Genomic DNA, 22,787 nt, shown 5'->3' on the forward strand with positions numbered 1-22,787 from the left:
CCTCAGTCTTCTGCTCTGACTAATGTGCTTGTTGGTGACAGTGAGCTCCAACTGCCTGCCATACGCCAGGCACAGTGCCGAAGACTTCAAATACAAAATTGTATTTAACCCTCACAACCACCTTAGGAAGCATATGCTGTTGTTACTACAACACCGCTGAGGAAACAGGCTTAGAGAGGCTAAGTGTGGTAACCTGCCAAGGTAGCCCTATAACGAAAGCAGAACCTGGTGAGAGGCAGACCCCAGAGCTGCTCTTAGCACCTCCGGGTCCTACCCAGACATAGGCAGGGGCCGCGCTGTCTGGCATCCCCTCCTCTGCTCAGACCATTACTCTCCAGGGCTGGACAAAGTGCCCTGGGGATGTCCCTAAAATAAGCAGTTGAGTGGAGGGGGTGTTAGTGAGGGCTTTCTTTTTTTCCACTCACTAAAATCATGCAATATCAGATCTCACGCCCGTCTTCTAGAATGTCTACGTCTAATCCTTCGTTTCGCATATAAGGAAACCCAGGTCCAAAGAAACGGAATGGCTAAAGGTTGAGTGGCAGCTCAGGACTTCCTCGCTGGGGCCTCGCGCGCAGCCCAGTACACGCTAGGACGCTCGGACACCTCTGGCGACCTGTCCGTCCTTAGCCCACGAAGGCACTCCTCGCCCCTTCGGGCTTCCAGGACAGAGGTCCCGGACAGTACAGCGCTGCCATCCTCAGCTGATTTCGCCCTCTGGCAAAGTCAGCGGTCCGCTAGAGCAGGCACTCCCGTCCCTGTAGACTCTTGCTCCAGGGAGAACGGTTTTCTGTCTAGGGCACTCTCCTGGTCTCCACATATCGTTTTGAAACCACATACATACATATTTTAAACAGATAATCGATGAATCAGTATTGTATGCCAGTTACTGAGCTTCCTCTGCCTGACACTGGGTGCGGGCGGGGAGTGGGCGGGGCTAAGGCGGGGCTGTCGGNTGCGCGGGGCGCCGCCGGGGTATGCCCGCTGCCGGGGAGGAGGCGGCGGGGCGGCGGTCGCCTTGCGAGGACTGAGGAACGCGGTGAGTACCCGGCCCGACCCGGCCTTGCCTGCCCGCGCGGCTCTCGCGACTCGGGCCCAAGCGGTGCGGGCCGAGGGCTGTGGGTCCCTTCTGTCCGGGTCGGGTCACTTTCTCCGACGAGCCCTCCGACGAGAGGGGGTCCTGTCCGGATGGGGCCGCCTCCTGGAGAAGCCCTCCGGAGACCGCTGCGGTGTCAGGAAAAGCCACAGTTTTTCGGAGCGATTTGAGTTTTCTGTTGAGAACGATGCTGTCAGAGACCGTTGGTTTGGGTGTGTTTTATTTTTGTCACTTTTTTTTCTTTTAAAGCTCTAACTCAGCACCATCCCTGCTTCTCTCAGTGCATAAACTTTGCAGTCAGCTGTTACCCCTTTATTGCGTTAAGTAGAATCCGCTGACAGCAGCCCCTCGCGGCTTCTGCCAGACACCAGGCGCCTTTAAAAGATGCACGTTTGTGTAGACTTGAGTGGGGCCGAGGACACCACAGGGCAGGCAGCTTCTTGCATTTTCAGACGGCATCTGGAAAATTGCACTGTGGCCGAACACCTTGCTGCGGAATCATTTGTGAACGCCGGTAGTGATGCTTTTATTTGTGATGACAGGATGAAACATTGATTATAAATCTTCAGCTTTTATCCTTCAGCCTGCTCTTGAGATTTATGTGCAGTGTGTGGACATTTTTAACCTCATTGAAGGTTCTGGGGAACTGGGCCTTCATTTCTCATGGAATTAATGTTGTCTTTAGATGTCGCATTAAAACCATACTTCCAAACTTGGAGGTGGGAAACCAAGTATTTTATGACTGAGAATGTTAACCTTCATTTTGTATGGTTCTTCTGGTACCATTTTTTAAAAACTCTCTTGTGACTAAAAAAAAAGGTAAAAAGGATTTCGGGTTTCCAGTATTTATGGCTTGGGAAATTTTGACATCAGTACACACAGTTTTAGTTCCAAATAGTTTGGAAATTACGTTTTTGTCTTTCTTAACTTTTTTATTGAGATATACATATGAAGTCATCAAGTTCATAAATCTTTCTTATACAGCTCAGTTAATATTTATTGACTTGTATAACCACAAGCTAGGTCAAATTATACTTATAGAACAATTCCGTCATCCCAGGAGTTTCCCTCTGCTTCTTCCAAGTTTTACTGCTGCCGCCCCCCTTCTCCCCGATTTCTGCCATCAACTCTTAGGTTTGTCTGTTTTGAGCTTGATGTTAATGGATTCATGCAGAATGTTCCACACATTGCTTGTGAGATTCACCCATGATGTTTCATGTATCAGTAGTTCATTCTTTTTTTTTTATTGCTGTTTAATATTCCATTGTATGACCATATGACTGTTCTTTTGTTGATGGCTATTTGTGTTTCCAATTTTTGTTAATTATGTATTTTGAGAAATGCTATGGAACATTCTTGTAAATGTTCTTGGTGAACACACACTTGTGTGCATTTCTGTCAGCTGTGAAATAACTATACTAAGGTAGGCAGAAAATTGTCTTAACCAACCAGGACTCTCTTCTTTTTCAATAGAATTTGTTACTTTTAACTTATATAACATTAAAGATGGGTAAAAAGTATAACTATTATGAGTTCAAGACTTAAGTGATTTATTACCCTATTGTTATTTATTTTTTGAATTGCACACCTATGACAATCTTCTACCAGACTGTCATTACTTGTTTAACTGTCTAATAAGTCTGCTAGGGAGAGCTGGTGATGATCTGTCCCTGAAGCTTATTGCATAACGGTTAGGTAAGAACAGTGTTACTCAAATCGGTCGTTGTTAGGGGAAACGAAACACCAAAAGGATATGACTAAAAATGGATTGAAGAATCATGGGATTGCAAGTCAGTAAACTTAGCATTGCTGTCATACTGTACAAGTACTAAGTGTAAATGTAAAATTGAATTATAGGGTTATTTACAAATATGAATTTAATGCAGGAGTACAATGATTTTGGTGTATACTGAGATGCTGATACATTTATATCAGAAACAGAAACATTTAAGTCAGAAACTTTTATATGAGGCAGGAGGGAGATAGACAGCAGAAATCTGTGGCATGTGAAAGATGCCCCAGATGGAACAAATAACAAGAACTAGACCTGAAGCAACGGAGCTGATGTAAGAAACAAAACTTTAAATTAATATTAGTATGCTCAGATTTGGGAGGACACCATGCCTGTTGAACAGGCTGTCCTGAAAACAAGCAATCAGTTCTTGAATATTAAAACATAGTAAAACACAGAATGAAAAATAGCTAAAATAGATCCAAAAGAGTCAATGCACATCTAACAGCAATTCCAGGAAGGAATAGAAATTAGAAGGGGAGAAATAACCACAGAGATGATGAGGGTAGGCGTATCCAGGCAGAATCTTGGTTATTCAGAGCCAAACAGAAAAATGTATCGGGAAACAAAGTACTGGCAAATGTAAATCAGCCCTTCCTTCTCAGGTCTCCATTTCATCTGTGTAGTGGGGATGATCAGTAAGCATAACCTTTTCAGAGAGCTTGTAGAATGATGTGGCACAGGTTGAAGGTTTCTGGCTGTGCAAACAGCTCCTATTCTCTCATTCTCCTCCCCTCACAATTCACAATAGATGCCAGATTTCCCATTCTAACCTTATGGTAAAATGGAAATAAATACTATGTCAAGGAAAGAAAGAAAAGAAATTTGTCTTAGTAGAAGTATCTGAGTTTATGAATGGACTAGACATACTGAGGGTCTTAAACGAGTATTGATAGATACACCTAGATACATTCCAATGAAATTTATGAACTTCATGGATAAATAAGTATACAATCTCATAAGCTTCCAAAGAGAAATATATGGTTACCTGTAAAGGAGTGAAAATGAGATAATGCAGTTAGACTTCTAATTTGGGACATGGAATGTTAGATAACAGTGGAGCAGTGTTTAAATAGTGCTCTTGGGGCATATTTTAGACTCAGAAATTTATCCCTAACCAACCTGGCATTCAAAGTGGGGGCAAAATTGGGGTGGGGTGCCTGGGTGACTCATTTGAGCATCCAACTCTTGATTTTGGCTCAGGTCATGATCCCACAGTTTCTCAAGTTCAGGCCCCACGTTGGACTCTGCACTAACAACGCAGAGCCTGCTTGAGATTCTCCTTCTCTCTCTCTCTCTCTCTGCCCCTCCTCCTGCATGCATTTTCTCTGTCTTTCAAATAAATTTAAAAAAAAAAAAGTGGAAGCAAAATAAAGTCATTTTCACCCATACCCACTAGGAATATCCCAGGATGTACTCTATCAAGTGAAAAATTAATCCAAGAAAAATAGATCTGGAATTCAAGAAACAGAGACTAAAGAAAATAGTATAACTTATTTCTTAACTCTAAGACATTGATAACAATAAGCTAAGAACTATAATGGAATGCTGAGGAAGGATTCATGGACCATAGTAGTTATAGTTTAAAGTCTGTAATCTGGAACAAATATTTACCATTTTAAAAGTTGGTTGAGAAGGTGAGATACAGATAAAGCCATGTTGGAAGACTTACCCTGAGCAAGGGAAAGGCTATCGAGACTGATCAATTACATGCCAAAATGAATACTGTAAGGAATTTTAACCTAGCAGTTCTGTTTTCAGAGATTTATCCTATGGGTGAAATAATATGTGGAAAGTCATGTATATATAAGGCTGCTTATGCTGGGATGTTTAATAGTGGCAGTAGGTTTGGAAGGATACACACTGCAGAAGGGACCTGGGCCTCTGGGATAGGAGGGAGAGGTTTCACTGTATGGCCTTATATCATGTTTAACATTTTTCTCACATGTATTTATTTTGTAGAGTTTTGGAAATATAAAAAATTCTAAGAATGTATTAAATGTAAAGATTTAGAGCACAAGTTGGCAACCTATTTTAGTATGACCTGTGACCTAAGAGTGACTTCTATATTTTTAAGTGCTTGGGGGGTAAAAAACCTAAAAGAAGAATACTTTGTGACATGAAAATTATGGGAAGTTTACATTTCAGTATCCATCGGAATACAGCTATTCATTTGCACATTTTCTGTGACTGCTTTTGTGCTGCAAGGCAGAGTTACTGTCCGGCCCTTTACCTGAAATGTTTGTTAATCCCTGGTTTAGAGCCAGAAATAGACCTCCATACGTATAGGAATTTTGCTTATGATAGAAGTCAAATTTCAGATTAGTGACAAGAGGATGGATTGTTTAATAAATGGTAAGAAGTGGTTATTTGAGGGGAGCCTGGGTGGCTCAGTCGGTTGAGCGTCCGACTTCGGCTCAGGTCATGATCTCACGGTTTGTGGGTTCAAGCCCCGCATCGGGGTCTGTGCTGACAGCTAGCTCAGCCTGCAGCCTGTTTCGGATTCTGTGTCTCCCTCTCTCGCTCTCTGACCCTCCCCTGCTCATGCTCGCTCGCTCTCTCTCAGAAATAAATTTAAAAAAAAACCATTTATTTATTTTTTTAATTTTTAAACATTTATTCATTTTTGAGAGACAGAGACAGAACGTGAGTGGGAGAGGGATAGAGAGAGAGAGAGGGGGAGACACAGAATCTGAAGCAGGCTCCAGGCTCTGAGCTGTCAGCACAGAACCTGATGTGGGGCTCGAACTCACTGTCAGTGAGATCGTGATTTGAGCTGAAGTCGGACGCTTAATGGACTGAGCCACCCAGGCACCCCTAAAAAAACATTAAAAAAAAAGTTATTTGAGAAAATGAGTTTTATATTAGGATTATTTTCACTACAAAAGCTAAAATCGAGAAGTCATGCTGGAAGAGACTGATAGATTTGACTCCATTAACAACAACAACAAAACAAACCTTTGCATAAGGGAAATAACACCCACCACTTACTGAGCACTTGTCATGTTTTACTTGATTGTTACCATAACACTGCAAGTAGGTTCTATAATTATTTCTACTTAACAGCTGAGAAAACTGAAGCTTATAGAGATTAAAGAATTTATCTATAATGAAGAATTAGAAAGTGATAGAGCAGATGTATGAATTTAGGCTATCTGGCTCCCAAACCTATTACACAGACAAGATAAACTGAAAGAAAGGTTTATAATCTGTTAATACCATTTTGTAGGTATTATCTGTGTTAACACATCTAGATCTACCTCATTCCTTTTAAATGCTCTGTTGTATAAATGTCTGCAATTTACCTACCCTTTCTCTTATTGATAGACTTTAAGTTGCTTTTATTTTGCTGTTACATGTAGCAGTAGTAAACATCTTATGTGTGTGCCTATATGCTAGTGTAAGTATTTCTGTAGTATGAAGTCTTAAAAGTCTTTAAAGTGGAATTGTGAATTGCTGGATTAAAAGGCGTGTGCATTAAATCAGATTTGTCCTTCAAAAAATAAGGTGTGTGTGTGTGTGTGTCTATTTTTACTTTAATCAAAGGAATTGAAATATCTTGGAAGGAACCTTGGCCATCCAAATAAATTATTTTATAGATGAAGCCCATATAGATTAAGTATTATGCCCAAGATCACCCTGCTATTGACTTTTGAATCAGGTCACACTTGACTTTTTGAGTTGTTTTTACTGTGCCACAGGCTGCTTTTGACACGTTTTTCTGTTTTACTTGTAATGATAGCATGAGATTTGCTGAAATCTGGGTACCTTGAATATAGTTTTCCCCAGAAATATTTGTCAAAGTGAACCTTCTGGTATTATTTGTTCTTAGCATCCAATACAGTGACTGTCTTAGTTTGGGTAGCTATAACAAAGTATCATAGACTGGCTTATGAACAAAATACATTTATTTTTCTTAATCTGAGATCAAGGTACCAGTTATAGTTGAGTTCTGGTGAAGGCCTTCTTCTGGATTATAGACTCCAACTTGTTTCTTCAGATGGCAGAAAGAGGGCTACATTCATTGCTCTTTGGGATATCTTTCATAAGAGCACTAATCCTATTTAAGAGCGCTGCACCCTCATGACCTCTAGTTATCCTCCCAAAGGCCTTATCCCCTTATAAGTAACACACTGGGGGTTAGGATTTCAACATATGAGTGTCTGAGAGAAACATTCAGTCCATTGCAGTGCCTAAAACACAGTAGGTACTCAAATTTTTTTAAAATTTTTTAAAACATTTTTATTCATTTTTGAGAGACAGAACACTAACAGGGAAAGGGTAGAGAGAGAGGGAGACACAGAATCTGAAGCAGGCTCCAGACTCTGAGGTGTCAGCACAGAACCTGACGCAGAGATCTAACCCACAAACCACAAGATCATGACCTGAGCCGAAGTCGGACGCTTAACCGACTGAGTCACCCAGGCACTCCATACTCAAACATTTGTTGAATGAGTGCTACCTTCTGGTGATCAGTACTTTTTATCTCTAAATACAAACCACTTATTCATTGACATGTTAAAGAATCCATGTATCATTGTAACTCATCAATTGCTCAAGGAATAAAAGATTCTAATTCCTTCCCTTACAAATATTTATACTTCATAATGTCTTAGTTTGGTTTTTCTGACAGTGCTTATGTTTTCCAAATAATGCTGTGACTTTTTGTTTTGTAAAAAAGTGAACTAAAAATTATAAATTCCATTTTTGAAAACTTTAGTAAGAAATTTTACAGAAATTTAGGAAGATTATACAGAATAGAACTTTAAAAAAAAAAAACGTTATTAAAAGCCAGATTAACATAGTGTAACAATGGTTTCAGAAGTAGAATTTAGTGATTCATCCTCTACATATAACACCCAGTGCTCATGCCAACAAGTGCCCTCCTTAATGCTCATCACCCATTTAGCCCAATCCCCCACCCAACAAACACCCTTCCAGCAGCCCTCAATTTGTTCTCTGTATTTAAGAATCTCTTATGATTTGCCTCCCTCTCCGTTTTTATCTTCAGAATTGAGAATTTTTAATTATTTATGTTTATTTTTTTGAGAAAGAGCAAGGTGGGGAAAGGGCAGAGAGAGAAATCCCAAGCAGGCTCGCTGTCAGTGCAGAGCCCAACACGGAGCTCAAACCCACAAACCGTGAGTTTGTGACCTGAGCCAAAACCAAGAGTTGGACACTTCACCAGCTGAGCCAGGAACCCTCAGAGTAGAACTTTTAAATTAAATAGATTCAAATGAATTGCTTGTATTTTGCAAAAGGCAGTAGGCAAACATTGTAGTGTTTAAGTATCATGGAAATTATATATGAAATATGTATTAGTACTACAAAATTATAGAATCAAAAGATTGAGTAGAAACTGCTTAAAGGCCATATTATAATGTAGGTATCAGTGCCTTAGAATGACCTGTGTTATGCGATCTTCTTTTGTCTCAAAATCATAAGGCAAATAGAAAAGATGTAATGAGACCTTTAGAGTAATATGAGTTTTACTTTTTTGGGAAAGTAAGTGTTGCTTATTTTTGTTTTTGTTTTTTTTGTTGTTGTGTTTTTTTAAGATTTTTAATTTTTTAAGTAATCTCTATACCCAGCGTGGCCAGGCTCAAATTTACGACCCCGAGACCAAGAGCTGCATGCTCCACCGACTGGGCCAGCCAGGCGCCCCCCTTATTTTTGTTCTTTAAGTTCAAACTTGTAGTCAGCAAACCTTCATGCTTGTCTTAACAAAATGGAGTTTTCTTTAAAATGCCTCTGGCGCTACTACTAAAACTAAATCTGATTTTTTACAATATCTTCACTGAGGTATAATAGACATTCAGTATACTATACATATTTAACGTATACAAGTTGATCATTTGAACATATGTATACCCTGTGAAATCATCACCACAGTCAAAATTATAGACCCTATCTGTCACTCCCAAACATTTCTTTGTGCTTTTTTATAATTTCTTACTGTTACCACTTCCTCAGCCCACCCCTAGTCCCAGACAACCACTGATTAATGTTCTCTCTGTCACTACAAATTACATTTTCTAGAATTTTATATAAGTAGAATTATACAGTATGTACTCTTTTGTTGTTGAGCTTCTGTCACTGACTGAGAATAATTACAGAGATTCACCGATGATGATACATGTATCAGTATGGCTATACCAGTTTGTTTATCCATTCACTTGTTGATAAACATTTGAGTTGTTTCTAGTTTTTGGTTGTTACATATAAAGCTGCAATGAGCATCTGTGTACAAATTTTTGTATGAACATATGCCTTCATTTTTCTCAGATAAATATCTAAGAATGAAAGGACACAATCATGATAGCCTTATGGTTTAACTTGTTAGCAAACTGTGTAAAACCATCTTAAATTCCTACCAGCAGTATATGAAAGTTCTAGTTCTTCCACATTGTCACTAACATCAGTCTTTTTAATTTTAGTCATTCTAAAATTAGCCATTCCATGTAATGGTATCTCATTGTGGTTTGAATTTGCATTTCTCTAATGACTAAGGGTGTTGAACATTTTTTTCTTGTTCCTATTTGAAGTGTTTGCTCAAATATTTTGCCAAGTTTTAATTGAGTTGTGTTTATTTTGTTATTGCATTTTGATAGTGGTTAAGTATGTATTCTGAGTACAAGTCCTTTGTCAGAAATATGCTTTGCACCTGTTTTCTCTAGATCAGTGACTTGTCTTTTCATTCTCGTAACAGCATCTTCCAAAGAGCATCAGTTAACAAATTTAGACAAAGTCCAGTTTTTCAGTTATGTTGCTGTTCTATCAAAGAAATCTTTGCATAATAACTTAAGGTCACAGAGATTTTCTCTAATGCTTCTACTTTTGTAGTTTTAGGTTTTTCATTCAGATCTGTGATTCATTTTGAATTATATCCTAGTGGATGTGAAGTAGTTATCTCATTGTAGTTTTGGTATGTGTTTCCCTCTTGGCTAATAATGTTGAGCCATCTTCTCATGTGCTTCTAGGCCATTGTTGCTCTTTTTAGAGAAATGTCTAATCAGATCTGTTGCCCATTGTATTATTTATCCTTTTGATATTGAGTGATAAGAGTTCTTTGTATATTCTAGACACAGACCCCTATCAGATATACGATTTACAAATAGTTTCCCCCATTCTGTAATTGTCTTTTCACTTTCTTGATGATATCCTTTGCAGTATAAAAGTTTTTAATTTTAATGAAGTCGAATTTATTTATTTTGTCTTTACTCTTTTGGTGTCATATCTAACAAATCATTGCCTAATTAAAAGCCACAGAGATTTATACTTAGGTTTTGTAAAGAGCTTTATGTTTTTTAACTCTTAATTTAAATCTTTGACCCGCTTTGAGTTCATTTTCTAATATAGTGTGAGGTTTCATTCTTTTGCATGTGACTATCCAGTTGTCCTAGCACCATTTATTGAAAAAACTATTCTTTCTCCACTGAATTACCTCTCTACCTTGTTGAAATCAATTAATGTGGTCTATTTTTGGACCCTAAAATCTATTGATCTGTATGTCTGTTCCTATACTAATACCACATTATCTAGAAGTAAGTTTTGAAATGGAGAAGTGTAAGTCCTCCAGTTTCACTCTTCTTTGTCTAGACTGTTTTGGCTATCCTAGGTTTCTTGAATTTCTATATGAATTTTAGGATTAGCTTGTCAGCTTCTGTAAAGAAGTTAGCTGGATTCTGAAGAGGATTGTGTTGAATCTGTAAATCAATTTGGAGAATATTGCTGTCTTAATAACATTAAGTCTTCTCATCCATGAACATAGGTGTCTTTCCATTTACTTAAATCTTTGTTAATTTCTTTCAACAATGTTTTGTAGTTTTCAGAGTACAAGTCATATACTGCCGGAGACCGGCTCCAGCCGGTTCCAGGGGTCCCTGAAGGATGGACGGTGTGGGCAAGGGAGGGATGAGAGAGCTGCGAGAATCTTTCTTATCACCAGGCGGGAGTCTCCACTCTGACTGGGGCTCAACTTTATTTTATAATTAAGTGTTTGGGGGACAGCACAGAAGTGGCATTTGCCTTAGACCGTGATTTCTAATGACAAACTTCTTTGATATGTAAGAATTTCCCGGAACATAGATTTGTAGAAGACTCCTGCATAATCTTATCAATAGTGATTGAGGTAGGGGATTTAAATGCTTATCCTATGGGGAAGGAAGGTATCTTTAGCATAAAGACAATGTTTNCAATCAGCATTTTCAAGGCCAGAATAAGTCACTCCACATACAGATCACAAATGCCTTGAGGGAGGGCGGTGCTTCAAGCAGAAACAATTGGGTGGGGGTGGATATCTGTCTTTAACTCTAAATTAGGCTCTTTGTCTCAGGGCCAGACTCAATTGTAACTCATGTGTTCTTTGCCCCCTTTATTATCTAAGTCTTGGATCTGCAAGGCCCATAGGAAGAGCCTTTTGACAATCATCCACAATGCTTTCATCTGAAGTCTCTTTTGAAAAGGCAGGAATATGCTTTTCCTTATGAGCAACGTGTGTGGAGAATATCAGTCTGATTTGGAATATTGTGAGGCCTGCTCAATACCCGCAGGCCCATTTCCAACATGAACCAGTAGTAGCAGGAGATACCAGTTTTGGTTTCTCATGGCAGAAGCTGTGCAAACGCTGCCATTTCCTCACTGTGACTTTCATCCAGTGAGGCCGGTGCGGCTCCCAGCAGTATACTTCTTTTGTTAAAAGTATTCCTAAACATTTATTCTTTTTGGTATATATCAGATTGTTTTTTTTATTTCATTTTCAAATTTTTCAGTGCTGGTATACAGAAATACAGTTGATTTTTTATGTATTGATCTTGTATCCTGCAAACTGACTAAATCATTTATTAGTTATAATAGATTTTTAGTGAATTCCTTAAGATTTTCTATATAGAAGATCATATCATTTGCAACCTTTGCCAGTCCAGATGTCATTTTCTTGCATAATTGTCCTGGTTAGAACTTGTTCCAGTACAGTGTTAAAAAGAAGTGATGAGAGTAGATATCCTTGTCTTGTTCCTGATCTTAGAGGGAAGCATGTAGTCTTTCACCATTAAATGTGAAGTTAGCTGTGTGTTAGCTTTTTTGTATCTGCCCTTTATCATGTTGAAAAAGTTTCCTTATATTCTTAGTTTGTGAAGTAATTTTATCAGAAAGAGATGCAGGATTTTATCAAATGCTTTACTTTGTCTATTGACATGATCATGTCCTTTATTGATATGGTATTGTTGTGCCCGAATCGTGAGTCCCAGAGACCTCCAAGGCGCCAGCACCGATGCAAATACAAAAGGGTCTTTATTACAAGCTCGAGCAGGGGCTCACCAGCCTACCGGTGTCATGGCAGCAAGGTGAAGCGAAGAACAATAGCGAATAGGGTTTTTAAGGAGTAAGGGATGGGGGTGTTACAGTACATGTAGCATCATCACATAAGCACCAATTACAATTACAGCTTTGACCATTCAGTATCTGTGAGGTGTTCATTACTTTTGGTGGGACCCAATCATGACTCTTGAGAATCCTTTGAAAATGACCAATTATGAGGTGAGTTTAAAGGGCCCACGTGGGGTTCAGGCAAGCGGTGAGAAATTGGGTAGTTTGTATCTGCAGTTCCCAGCCTTGACTCAAACCATAGGAATGTTTTTTTTGATTAGCTGAACTGAGGGCGGTCCGAGGATTGCTTTACCCTTGAACAGTCTGAGGCTTTTCCTGGAACTGGGATTGGGGCTATGTGTAGCCCGAGGTTTCTCTTAATGGAGGACTTAATTTTTGGCTCTTCAGTATATTAAATTGACTTTTTAGATGGTAAGCCAATTTTGCATTTCTGTGATAAATCTCTCTTGGTCATGTTATATAATACTTTTTAATATGTTGGTGGATTCAATGTATTAATGTCTTGTTGAGGATTTTTGTGTCTCTATCATTAAGAAATATTGGTCTCTAGTTTTCTTTTGATGTCTTTATCTGATTTTGGTATCAAAGCAATACTAGCCTTATAGAATGCTTTGGAAAGTATTTTCTATTTTTTGGAACAGTTTGTGAAGACTTACAAATTTTGTTTGTGAAGTTTGTGAAGATTCTTACAAATCGTTGGTAGACTCCATTATTGAAGACATCTGGGCCTGGACTTTTCTTTGTGAGTAGTCTTTGATTATTAATTTGGTCTTCTTATAGGTCTATTACTACTTACTATTTCTTCTTTAGTCAGTTTTAGTGGTTTACGTCTTTATATTTTAACGGGATTTAAATAATTTGAAAACTTACAATTATCCATGTTAACTTTTCTATTTTCTTCATGCTTTGTGTAGATTCATATTTGGTATCATTTTGCTTATGCCTAAAGGACTTGTAGTGCATGTCTGATGGTGATGAATTCTTTTCGCTCTTTAATGTCTAAAGAATTATTTGGCCTTTGTTCTTGACAGATATTTTTGTGTGTATAGAATTGTAGGTTGACATACTTTTCCTTTCAGTTCTTTAAAGATAATGCCCCACTCTCTTTGTTCTTATATGTGGTGTGTATTTTTCTTCTGGCCACTTTCAAGATTTTCTATTTATAGAATTTGAGCAATTCGATTATCACGTGCCTGGCTTAGTTTTCTTTATGGCTTTTGTATTTGGTAGTCATTGAACTTCTTGGATCTGTTAGTAATTTTCATCAAATTTGGAAAACTTTCAGATTTATTTCTTTAAATATTTCTCCTCACCCCCCTCTCCTTTCTTTAGAGACTCTGACTATGTATATACTAGACTGCTTCAAGCTGTCACACAGCTTTCTGGGTGCTCTGTTCATGCTTTTCACTCTCTTTTCCTTCTATATTTTGCATAATTTCTATTGCAGTGTCTTCAATTGGTTAATATTTTGTTCTGAAATATCTACTACTAATCCCATTCAGTGTATTTTTCATCTCATACATTGAAGTTTTTATCTCCTGAAGTTCAGTTTGGATCTTTTTATGTCCTTTCTGTCTCTGCTTAGTTTTTTGAACATGAATATATTTTTAAATACAGTTGCAACCATTTTAATATCCTTTTCTCTTTTTTATAATGCTTATTTATTTATTTTGAGAGAGAGTGCACAAGCCTGTGCACGAGCAGGGAAGGGACAGTGAGAGAGAGGGAGAAAATCACAAGCAGGCTCCATACTCAGCACAGAGTCCAATGGGAGGGGTGGGGGGCTCAGTCCCACCACCGGGAGATTATGAACAGAGCTGAAACCTAGAGTTGGACACTCAACCAACTGAGCCACCTAGGCGTTCCTTAACATTCTTTTCTATGAATTCTAGCATCTGTTCTTTTTTTTTTTAATTCATGAATCAATTTTTTAATTTACATCCAAATTAGTTAGCATAGTACACCAATGAATTCAGGAGTAGAATACATCGATTCATCCCCTACATATAACACCCAGAGCTCATCCCAACAAGTGTCTTTTTTTAATGCTCCTTGCCCATTTAGCCCCGCACCCAAAATCCCTCCAGCAACCCTCAGTTTGCTCTCTATATTTAAGAATCTCTTGTGTTGGGGGTGCCTGGGTAGTTCAGTCAGTTAAGCGTCCAACTTCGGCTCAGGTCATGATCTCATAGTTCATGAGTTCAAGCCCCACATCAGGCTCTGTGCTGACAGCTCAGAGCTTGGAGCCTGCTTCAAAATCTGTGTCTCCCTCTTTCTCTGCTCCTCCCCTGCTCACCCTCTGTCTCTCTGTCTCACAAAAATAAACATTTTTTTAAAAGTGTCTCTTATGTTTTGCCCCCCCCCCACGTTTTTTATATTATTTTCACTTATGTTCATCTGTTTTGTATCTTAAATTCCACATATGAATGAAATCATATGATACTTGTTTTTTTCTGACTAATTTTACTTAGCATAATACACTGTAGTTCCATCCACATTGTTGCAAATGGCAAAATTTCATTCTTTTTGATTGCCAAGTAATACTCCATTGTATGTATATATACACCACATCTTCTTTATCCATTCATCTGTCGATGGACATTTGGGCTCTTTCCATACTTTGATTATTGTCAGTAGTGCTGCTATAAACACTGGGGTAGCATCTGTCAGTTCTAAAACATTTTCGGTCGTTGATTATTCTCATTATGGATTGTATATTTCTTTTTCTCCGTATGCCTACTCATTTTTGTTTGGATGTCAGACATTGTGAATTTTATTTTACTAGGTGCTAGGTATTTTTATATTCCTATAAATATTTTTGAGGCTTATTATGCAGTTACTTGAAAACAATTTGATCCTTTCAGGTCTTGCTTTTAAGATTTGTTAGGCAAAACCAGAGCCATGTTTAGTCTAGAGTTATTTTTTTCCCATTACTGAGGTAAGACCTTTTTGAGTGCTCTACCCAATATCCCATGAATTTTGAGGTTTTCCAGTCTGTCTGGTGGGAACATGCACATTATTCCTGGCCCTGTATGAATGCTGAGTTCTGTGTCTTCTAATTCTTTTTTTAGCTTCAGTTAGTTTCTTTTATATGCCTATACTGGTCAGTGCTCTGCTGAGTACCCAAAGGGTGTCCTCTTCAGATCTCTGGAGTTCTCTCTCTGTGCAGCTCTTCCCTCTGGTACTATATCCTTTCCACCTAGCTGCCTTGGTCTTCTCAGACTGTTGGCTCCATCTCACCCACTCAGCAAGTCAACTGGTCTCTGCTTAAGAGGGGACTCCCAGTGTTATGGCCTGGAAACTAAGGCAGTAAGCTGGGCAATCGTTTATTTTTTGTTTTTTCCAAGGATCACTGTCCTTTGTTACCCAGTGTTCAGTATCTTGAAAAGCATTGTTTTATATTGGGAGGAGCAGGTTCTAAATTTTATTGGTTCATTTTTTATTGTTTCAAGTGCAAGAGTAAATCTGCCCCTATTGTTTCTTCTAGGCTATAAGAAGTCTCTTTAATGTGTTTTAAAGAATAAGAATTGGGGCGCCTGGGTGGCTTAGTCGGTTAAGCGTCCGACTTTCGCTTAGGTCATGATCTCGCGGTTCGTGGGTTCGAGCCCCGCATCGGGCTCTGTGCTGACTACCAGCTCAGAGCCTGGAGCCTGTTTCAGTCTGTGACTCCCTCTCTCTCTGACCCTCCCCTGTTCACGCTGTCTCTCTCTCTCTCTCCTAGAAATAAATTAAAAAAAAAAAAAAAAAGAATAAGAATTGATGACTCCTAAGGTTTCTTTTTAACTCTGAGATCTTTGATTTTGTATTATATATTTTGAACAGCTCATTTTCCTATCTCCACAGTATCTCATTCTCTCCTCACAACATTAAACTGTTTGCTGTTTGTGCATAGAAGGTTGTTTGGGATTAACTCTGGGTTATGGATAAACCTTGTTTATGATAGAAACACATTACATAGAATGATGGCAATCAAGCTGTAACAGCTGAAAAATGGATCTTTTCTCCAACTTTTACTTAACTTATTTAAAGTTGTTATAATCTAGTCAAGGGTTTGGCTAAAGAGTTCCCTTCACTAACTAGGCAAGTAAGTCTTTAATTTGGTATCTTTTATTTTTAACCACAGAGCTATACAAATAACATTTATATTCTAAAGCAGTTACAGCAACTTTTCTTTCATTTCAGTGGCTAATATTCAATTGTAAGAGATTTAACTGTAAATAAGCATGTAAGATATCTCAAAACCTGTCTTTTGCTTAAAGGAGGGAAAGACCTTGGTTTTTTAATGCTACCATTTAATAGTTTTATAGAACTTTTATTTAAACCTTTCATTTCTGTATTTATTGTTCTTATCCAAAATGAAAATATCAACATTATTTTATTTTTTGTTTGTTTTATTATTTTTTTAATTTACATCCACATTTGTTAGCATATAGTGCAATAATGATTTCAAGAGTAGAATCTAGTGATTGATCCCCTACATATAACACCCAGTGCTCATCCCAGCAAGTGTTCTCCCTAATGCCCCTTGCTGTTTAGCTCATCCCCCCACCCAAAACCCCTCCAGCAATCCTCAGTTTGTGCTCTGTATTTAAGAATCTCTCAGGTTTTGTCCCTCTCCCTGTTTTTTTATTATTGCTGCTTCACTTCCCTTATGTTCATCTGTTTTGTATCTTAAATTCCACGTATACATGAAGTCATATATTTGTCTTTCTGTGACTGACTAATATCATTTAGCATACATAATACACTCTAGTTCCATCCACATTGTTGCAAATGGCAAGATTTCATTCTTTTTGATCGATGAGTAATACTCCATTTTATATACATACACAGTCCTTCATCAGTCGATACACATTTACTCTCTCCATACTTTGGCTGTGATATAAACATTATTTTTAAAATTGGCATAGGAAATGTATAAAAATACTTGATAAATCAGTCTTGTTCAGGATTTTTGGACCACAACCCTCTTATATTTTATTTGGAGATCTCATACATATACATATATATAATTGTAATAAAAACTTGCTGTCATATGTGGTATACACTGATAGTTCCTGTTCAATTTCATTGAAAAATAAACCCTTAGTAGTGACCCTTTTAATGGATTACATCTCACAGTTTAGACTATATACTGTTAGTTCCATTAATCAAATTTCATTTCTTTTTTTTTTTTATTTTATTTCTAGGAGAGAGAGAGAGACAACGTGAGCAGGGGAGGGTCAGAGAGAGAGGGAGATACAGACTCTGAAATAGGCTCCAGGCTAAGCCACCCAGGCGCCCCTCAAATTTCATTTCAAAACAATTTGAGAATACTATATTTAGTTAAATCATGTCCGATGTTTTTGCAGCATCTTTGCCACAAGTATTTTTGCTGTATAGCTAATTGGCCATAAAGCAACTTCACCATAAAAGATAAAATCATGAAAAATAAAAGAGGGGCATTTATTAAAAAGGACATAATGAAAAATGAAAAACAAAATTTAAAAGGCTATTATAAAATACAAAATATTTGAATATATTTAAAATGTGTGTAGATTCATGGCAATATTGCGCAAATAACTTGATTTTATTTTGTGAATTGTACCTAAGCACTTGTCTTCAAAGTCTTTTGTTCATAGTATTATACTTTTTTTTGCTTGTTGATTCATGTCCTTGTTCAGTATTGCACTTTCTTTTTTCACAAACATTTTTTGCTTCATTAAAGAGAGCCATCAGTTTCCAAATACTAGGATACATCTTTGTAACAGAGCTTTGTATTATATTGTGAAAGCCTTCTACGCTGTTGTTTGTTCTTGGCATATTGTCAGATGTCTATTGATAGACATTCCAAAATTATATGGGAAAGGTAGTTTCAAAATTCTGCCACTGCATAGAACATTATGGGGGCTAAGATTTACATAATTTAAAAATGGGAGTACTATGCCACTGGAGAGATGCTGTCATCTAGTTGATGAAACCAAGAAACTGTCATCCAGTTATTATTTTAATCTTTTACAGCAAATTGCCTTATGACCTTATTAGTTATATAGCAACAATGCTTGTGGCAAAAATGCTTATAGCAAAACTACCTAGAATGTGTTAAATATATATAGCTTTATTAATAACTTATACAAGATTATGGCTCTGCATTTTCAATTTTAGTCTTTAGAGATACCTCTGAGGTTTATCTTTTAAATAATGATATTCAAGCTGTATCTTATACTAAGAAATATGGTTTTGAGACATGGTAAAGTCCTAGAATTAATATTAGCTTTGCATCCTTATTTTTTAACTAGGTACATTTCTTTAAAAAAAATTTTTAGGGGTGCCTGGGTGGTTCAGTCAGTTAAATGACTTCGGCTCAGGTCATGATCTCATGGTTTGTGAGTTTGAGCCTCGTATCAGGCTCTGTGCTGACAGCTCAGAGCCTGGAGCCTGCTTTGGGTTCTGTGTCTGCCTCTCTCTGCCCCTCCTCTGCTCACACTCTGTCTCTCTCTCTCAAAAATAAATAAACATTTAAAAATTAAAAAAAAAATTTTAGTGTGTTTTTGATAGAGAGAGGGAGAGCATGAGCAGGGGAGGGCAGAGAGAGGGAGACACAGAATCTGAAGCAGACTCCAGGCTCTGAGCTGTCCACACAGAGCTTGATGCAGGGCTTGAACTCCTGAACTATGAGGTCATGCATGACCTGAGCTGAAGTCGGATGCTCAACTGACTGAGCCACCCAGGCACCCCTAGATACTTTTATTTATACCAAAATTTTTCCTATTTTTTCTACATCACTTAAAACAAGATATATCATCAAAACAGATGCCATCATAGTAAAACTTCCTAGTAGTAAATTAAAGTTTTCATGATACTTGGTTATCATTTGGTTAACAAAAGTAATAAATGGCTAAGGGTGGTTACCATTATTGGTGGTCTACTAGCCATAAGAAGTTTGAGTCTATCCTGCATTTTTATACAGATATGTGCCCCCCCCCCACACACACACACACAACAACAACAAAACCACAACACACATTGCAGTATTTTTCACAGAAGGCATTCAGGCTTTCCCTACTCACTAAGAAAGTGACTAGGACTGATGTTCTCTGGTGATCTACCATAGGGTCTGCCACACTGGTAGAAACCATCTCTATAAAAAGCCTGCTGGAGTATCACATATCCTTCTTGACAAATACTTTGTTAGAATGAAAATTCTCTCTGTAACAGGGACCTCCCCTGCCTCCTGTCTCCTAAATTTAACCTTCTTTATTTATAGAATTAAGGATTCTTAGTTTAAAGAGAAATACAGAAGACCTCACACAGTTGGTTGTGGTACGAACAGAGTATGTGATTTTGTAAATTTGTAAATGGTTTTTGAATTTTTTTCCTCATGGATAAACATTAAAATGGTCATGGTTTTGTTTTGTTTTTTATTTGTTTTGTTTTTTATTTTTTAAATAGACTCTAAACCTTTCCAGACTTGTAGGAAATCTGTTGCTGTATAATACAGTGGAAAGAATTATGTGATCTAATGCCCAAATACTCTATGGGAGGACTTTGGATGTAAAAATATTCCTTAATGTGTTTTCCAGATGTCTGTGACCTTTTGGAATTGTCCTTCCCCACCCCCCTCACTTAATTTTAAGGCTTTAATATTTGCTGAGTTCATCCATAGAAATTTAATGAAGTAAATAGCTTGAACTGAATAAACTGGAAGAAAATATATCTCTCTAGTAAGCCATTATCAATATAACAAAAACAACTTATAGAAACTTGGTTCCCAAATGGTGATATGCTCTAGGTGGGAAATGGCATATTAATCTAAATGTGTTAATAAAGTTATAAATTATATAAATTTTAAGTAATTAGAAACTGTCTATGTAACACAAACTATGCTAAACATAATTTTCATGTTTCTTTGATTTATTCAGGAGGTTATCTGGTTAAAAGTATTACATATGGCATTTTAGTGTTATATAAGATATTTTTCTTAATACTGTCTCCCAGCATTTACTGAATATTCTACATTGTATTAGCACTTCTCATGGTGTTCTACATATAGTAGTCACATAGCTAAGTTTACTGAAACTACCAACAGTTTGAAATGTTTAAGGAAACAAAATTCTGATTGATTCTGATCTGTTTCTTTCAGAAAAATCACCACACATATAATGGAATTTTATCTGATTCTGTAGATCAGATTTCTTTATTCTGGATGTCATGGTAACAATACAGGAAGTATGCACTATTTCTCATTTCTGCAAGTAGTCTTCACTGCTGATGGAAGAAATTTTTTAAGCTATAGCAGAGTTCATTTTGGTACCTTTAATGGAAATCCTGATTTCATTTTTAATTTTTGATAAGCTTTTTCTAAAGATATGAACAACCAAAAAACTTACCTCATTAGGCAAGTCCACATGAATAAGAATGCCTAGAAGAGGATTGATTCTTCAGACCCGGACCCACTGGCTGCTGTTGGGTCTTGCTTTACTCTGCAGTTTGGTATTATTTTTATACCTTCTGGAATGCGCCCCCCAGACTGATGGAAATGCACCTCTTCCTGGTGTTATTGGGGAAAATTATGGTAAAGAGTATTATCAAGCCCTCCTGCAGGAGCAAGAAGAACATTACCAAACCAGAGCTACCAGTCTGAAACGCCAAATTGCCCAACTAAAGCAAGAATTACAAGAAATGAGTGAGAAGATGAGATCCTTGCAAGAGAGGAAGAATGTAGGGGCTAATGGCATAGGCTATCAAGGCAACAAAGAACAAACACCTAGTGATCTTTTAGATTTTCTTCATTCCCAAATTGACAAAGCTGAAGTTAGCATAGGAGTCAAACTACCTAGTGAGTATGGAGTCATTCCTTTTGAAAGTTTTACCTTAATGAAAGTATTCCAGTTGGAAATGGGTCTCACTCGCCATCCTGAGGAAAAGCCAGTTAGAAAAGATAAGCGAGATGAATTGGTAGAAGTTATTGAAGCTGGCTTAGAGGTTATTAATAATCCTGATGAAGATGATGAACAGGAAGATGAGGACAGCCCCCTTGGAGAGAAAATGATATTTAATGAAAATGACTTCATAGAAGGTAATGTGAAAAATGTGCTCATACATAGTTTGACAAAATGCTATTATTCTATGCTGGTAATATAAGTCATTATTTACAGTATTGAAACATTTAATTTTTTACCTACTTCATTCCACCAAGAATTTGAAGTGGCTTTTTAAGTTTATTTATTTATTTTTGAGAGACAGAGAGTAGGGGAAGGGGGGGGAGGGGAGAGAGAGAGAGAGAAAGAGAGAGAGAGAAAGAAAGAATCCCAAGCAGGGATTCTGTCCATGCAGAGCCTAATGTGGGACTCAGTCTCACGAACCATGAGATCATGACCTAAGCCAAAGCCAAGAGTTGAATGCTTAACCAACTGAGCCACCCAGGTGCCCTGAAGTGGCTTTAAAAAAAAAAAAGTTAATTGTGATCATAATAAAATAGAGAATAAGGACCAGGGAAATAGAATATTTCTAATTTTGTGTAGAAGAGTACTACTCAAGTTAAAGGGCTCTTAGGGCTATGTGTATACATGTATGTATTTGCATTCCTCTCTTATCTGGTCTTGATGTTCCTTTTTATATTTTTTAAAATGTATGAACTAAGGTTAATGATTTGAAAACTATTTGATAAGGGAAAGAAAAAAACCCTAATTTAGTAGATTGGTGCTTATTCTGTATTTTAGGGGGAAGAAGAGCACATGTCAGAACAGCAAGGAGGCATATACATAGTTTTGAAAAGCATATTTGGCATTTGGAAAAGTAAAGAAATAACCTGGCTTTTATTACAGACTGCAGAAAGGGGATAGCATTTATACATACCAAAATGGGGTATGACTCAAAAGTTGAGGAACACTTCTATAAATTTAAGACATTTGCTGATTGATAGAAACAGGAATAATTACAGATCCCTACCCATTTCCAACTTAACACCTCCTGCTAGATATTTAGTTACAAACTTAAAACTATTTCGGATATAAATCTTTCTTAAAAGTTCTCTTTGCTTGATTCTATGAACAGTAGACCATATGTAGTTTCTTTGACCCTGAATCATCATGGATAGTACTTGTTATACTACAGTATGGTAGTACCTTGAGATTCTTGGAGGGCATTGTGCTTTTCCATGGCATTTCAGCTATCTTTCCATCGTTGTCACTTCTTTTTTCTGCTGTCACATACTGCAATTTCGGATGGGTTGTTTCTCTCAAAACTCTTCTAATTTTTCTGCAATTTCAGCATTTTTTTTACCATATTTGTAGTTTATGTCAGAATTGAAAGCAGCTGAGGAAATAACTACTAAAATGTAAATTGTCTTCACATCTGCCTAAAAAGAAAGGAAGCTATGTCAGTTGTATATTTTACAACCTCTGCTTATCTTATAACTCTTTGGAATCTTTCACTGACAGGAGTTTTCTCTATATGGAACATATTTTTTCCCCACTTTTCCTCCACTATGCTACTCCCCTTGCAAATAATAGATAGATAGATAGATAGATA

General features: G+C 37.4%; 1 protein-coding gene across 2 annotated transcripts in view; it reads left to right on the forward strand.

The window, feature by feature from the left end:
* The first annotated feature begins 956 nt into the window (after positions 1-956).
* The window catches only part of CSGALNACT2 (chondroitin sulfate N-acetylgalactosaminyltransferase 2), a 47,296-nt gene continuing 25,465 nt past the window's right edge, over positions 957-22,787 (forward strand). For both annotated transcript variants that reach the window (XM_077780082.1, XM_077780083.1), the window contains exons 1-2: positions 957-1,039; positions 20,398-21,333. In XM_077780082.1, the coding sequence (XP_077636208.1) occupies positions 20,673-21,333 (661 nt within the window). In that variant the 5' untranslated portion in view covers positions 957-1,039; positions 20,398-20,672. The remainder of the gene's footprint in view (positions 1,040-20,397; positions 21,334-22,787) is intronic.

This window comes from Crocuta crocuta, unplaced genomic scaffold, assembly GCF_008692635.1.
Source record: "Crocuta crocuta isolate KB4526 unplaced genomic scaffold, BGI_CrCroc_1.0 scaffold170, whole genome shotgun sequence".
Classification (NCBI taxonomy): domain Eukaryota; kingdom Metazoa; phylum Chordata; class Mammalia; order Carnivora; family Hyaenidae; genus Crocuta; species Crocuta crocuta.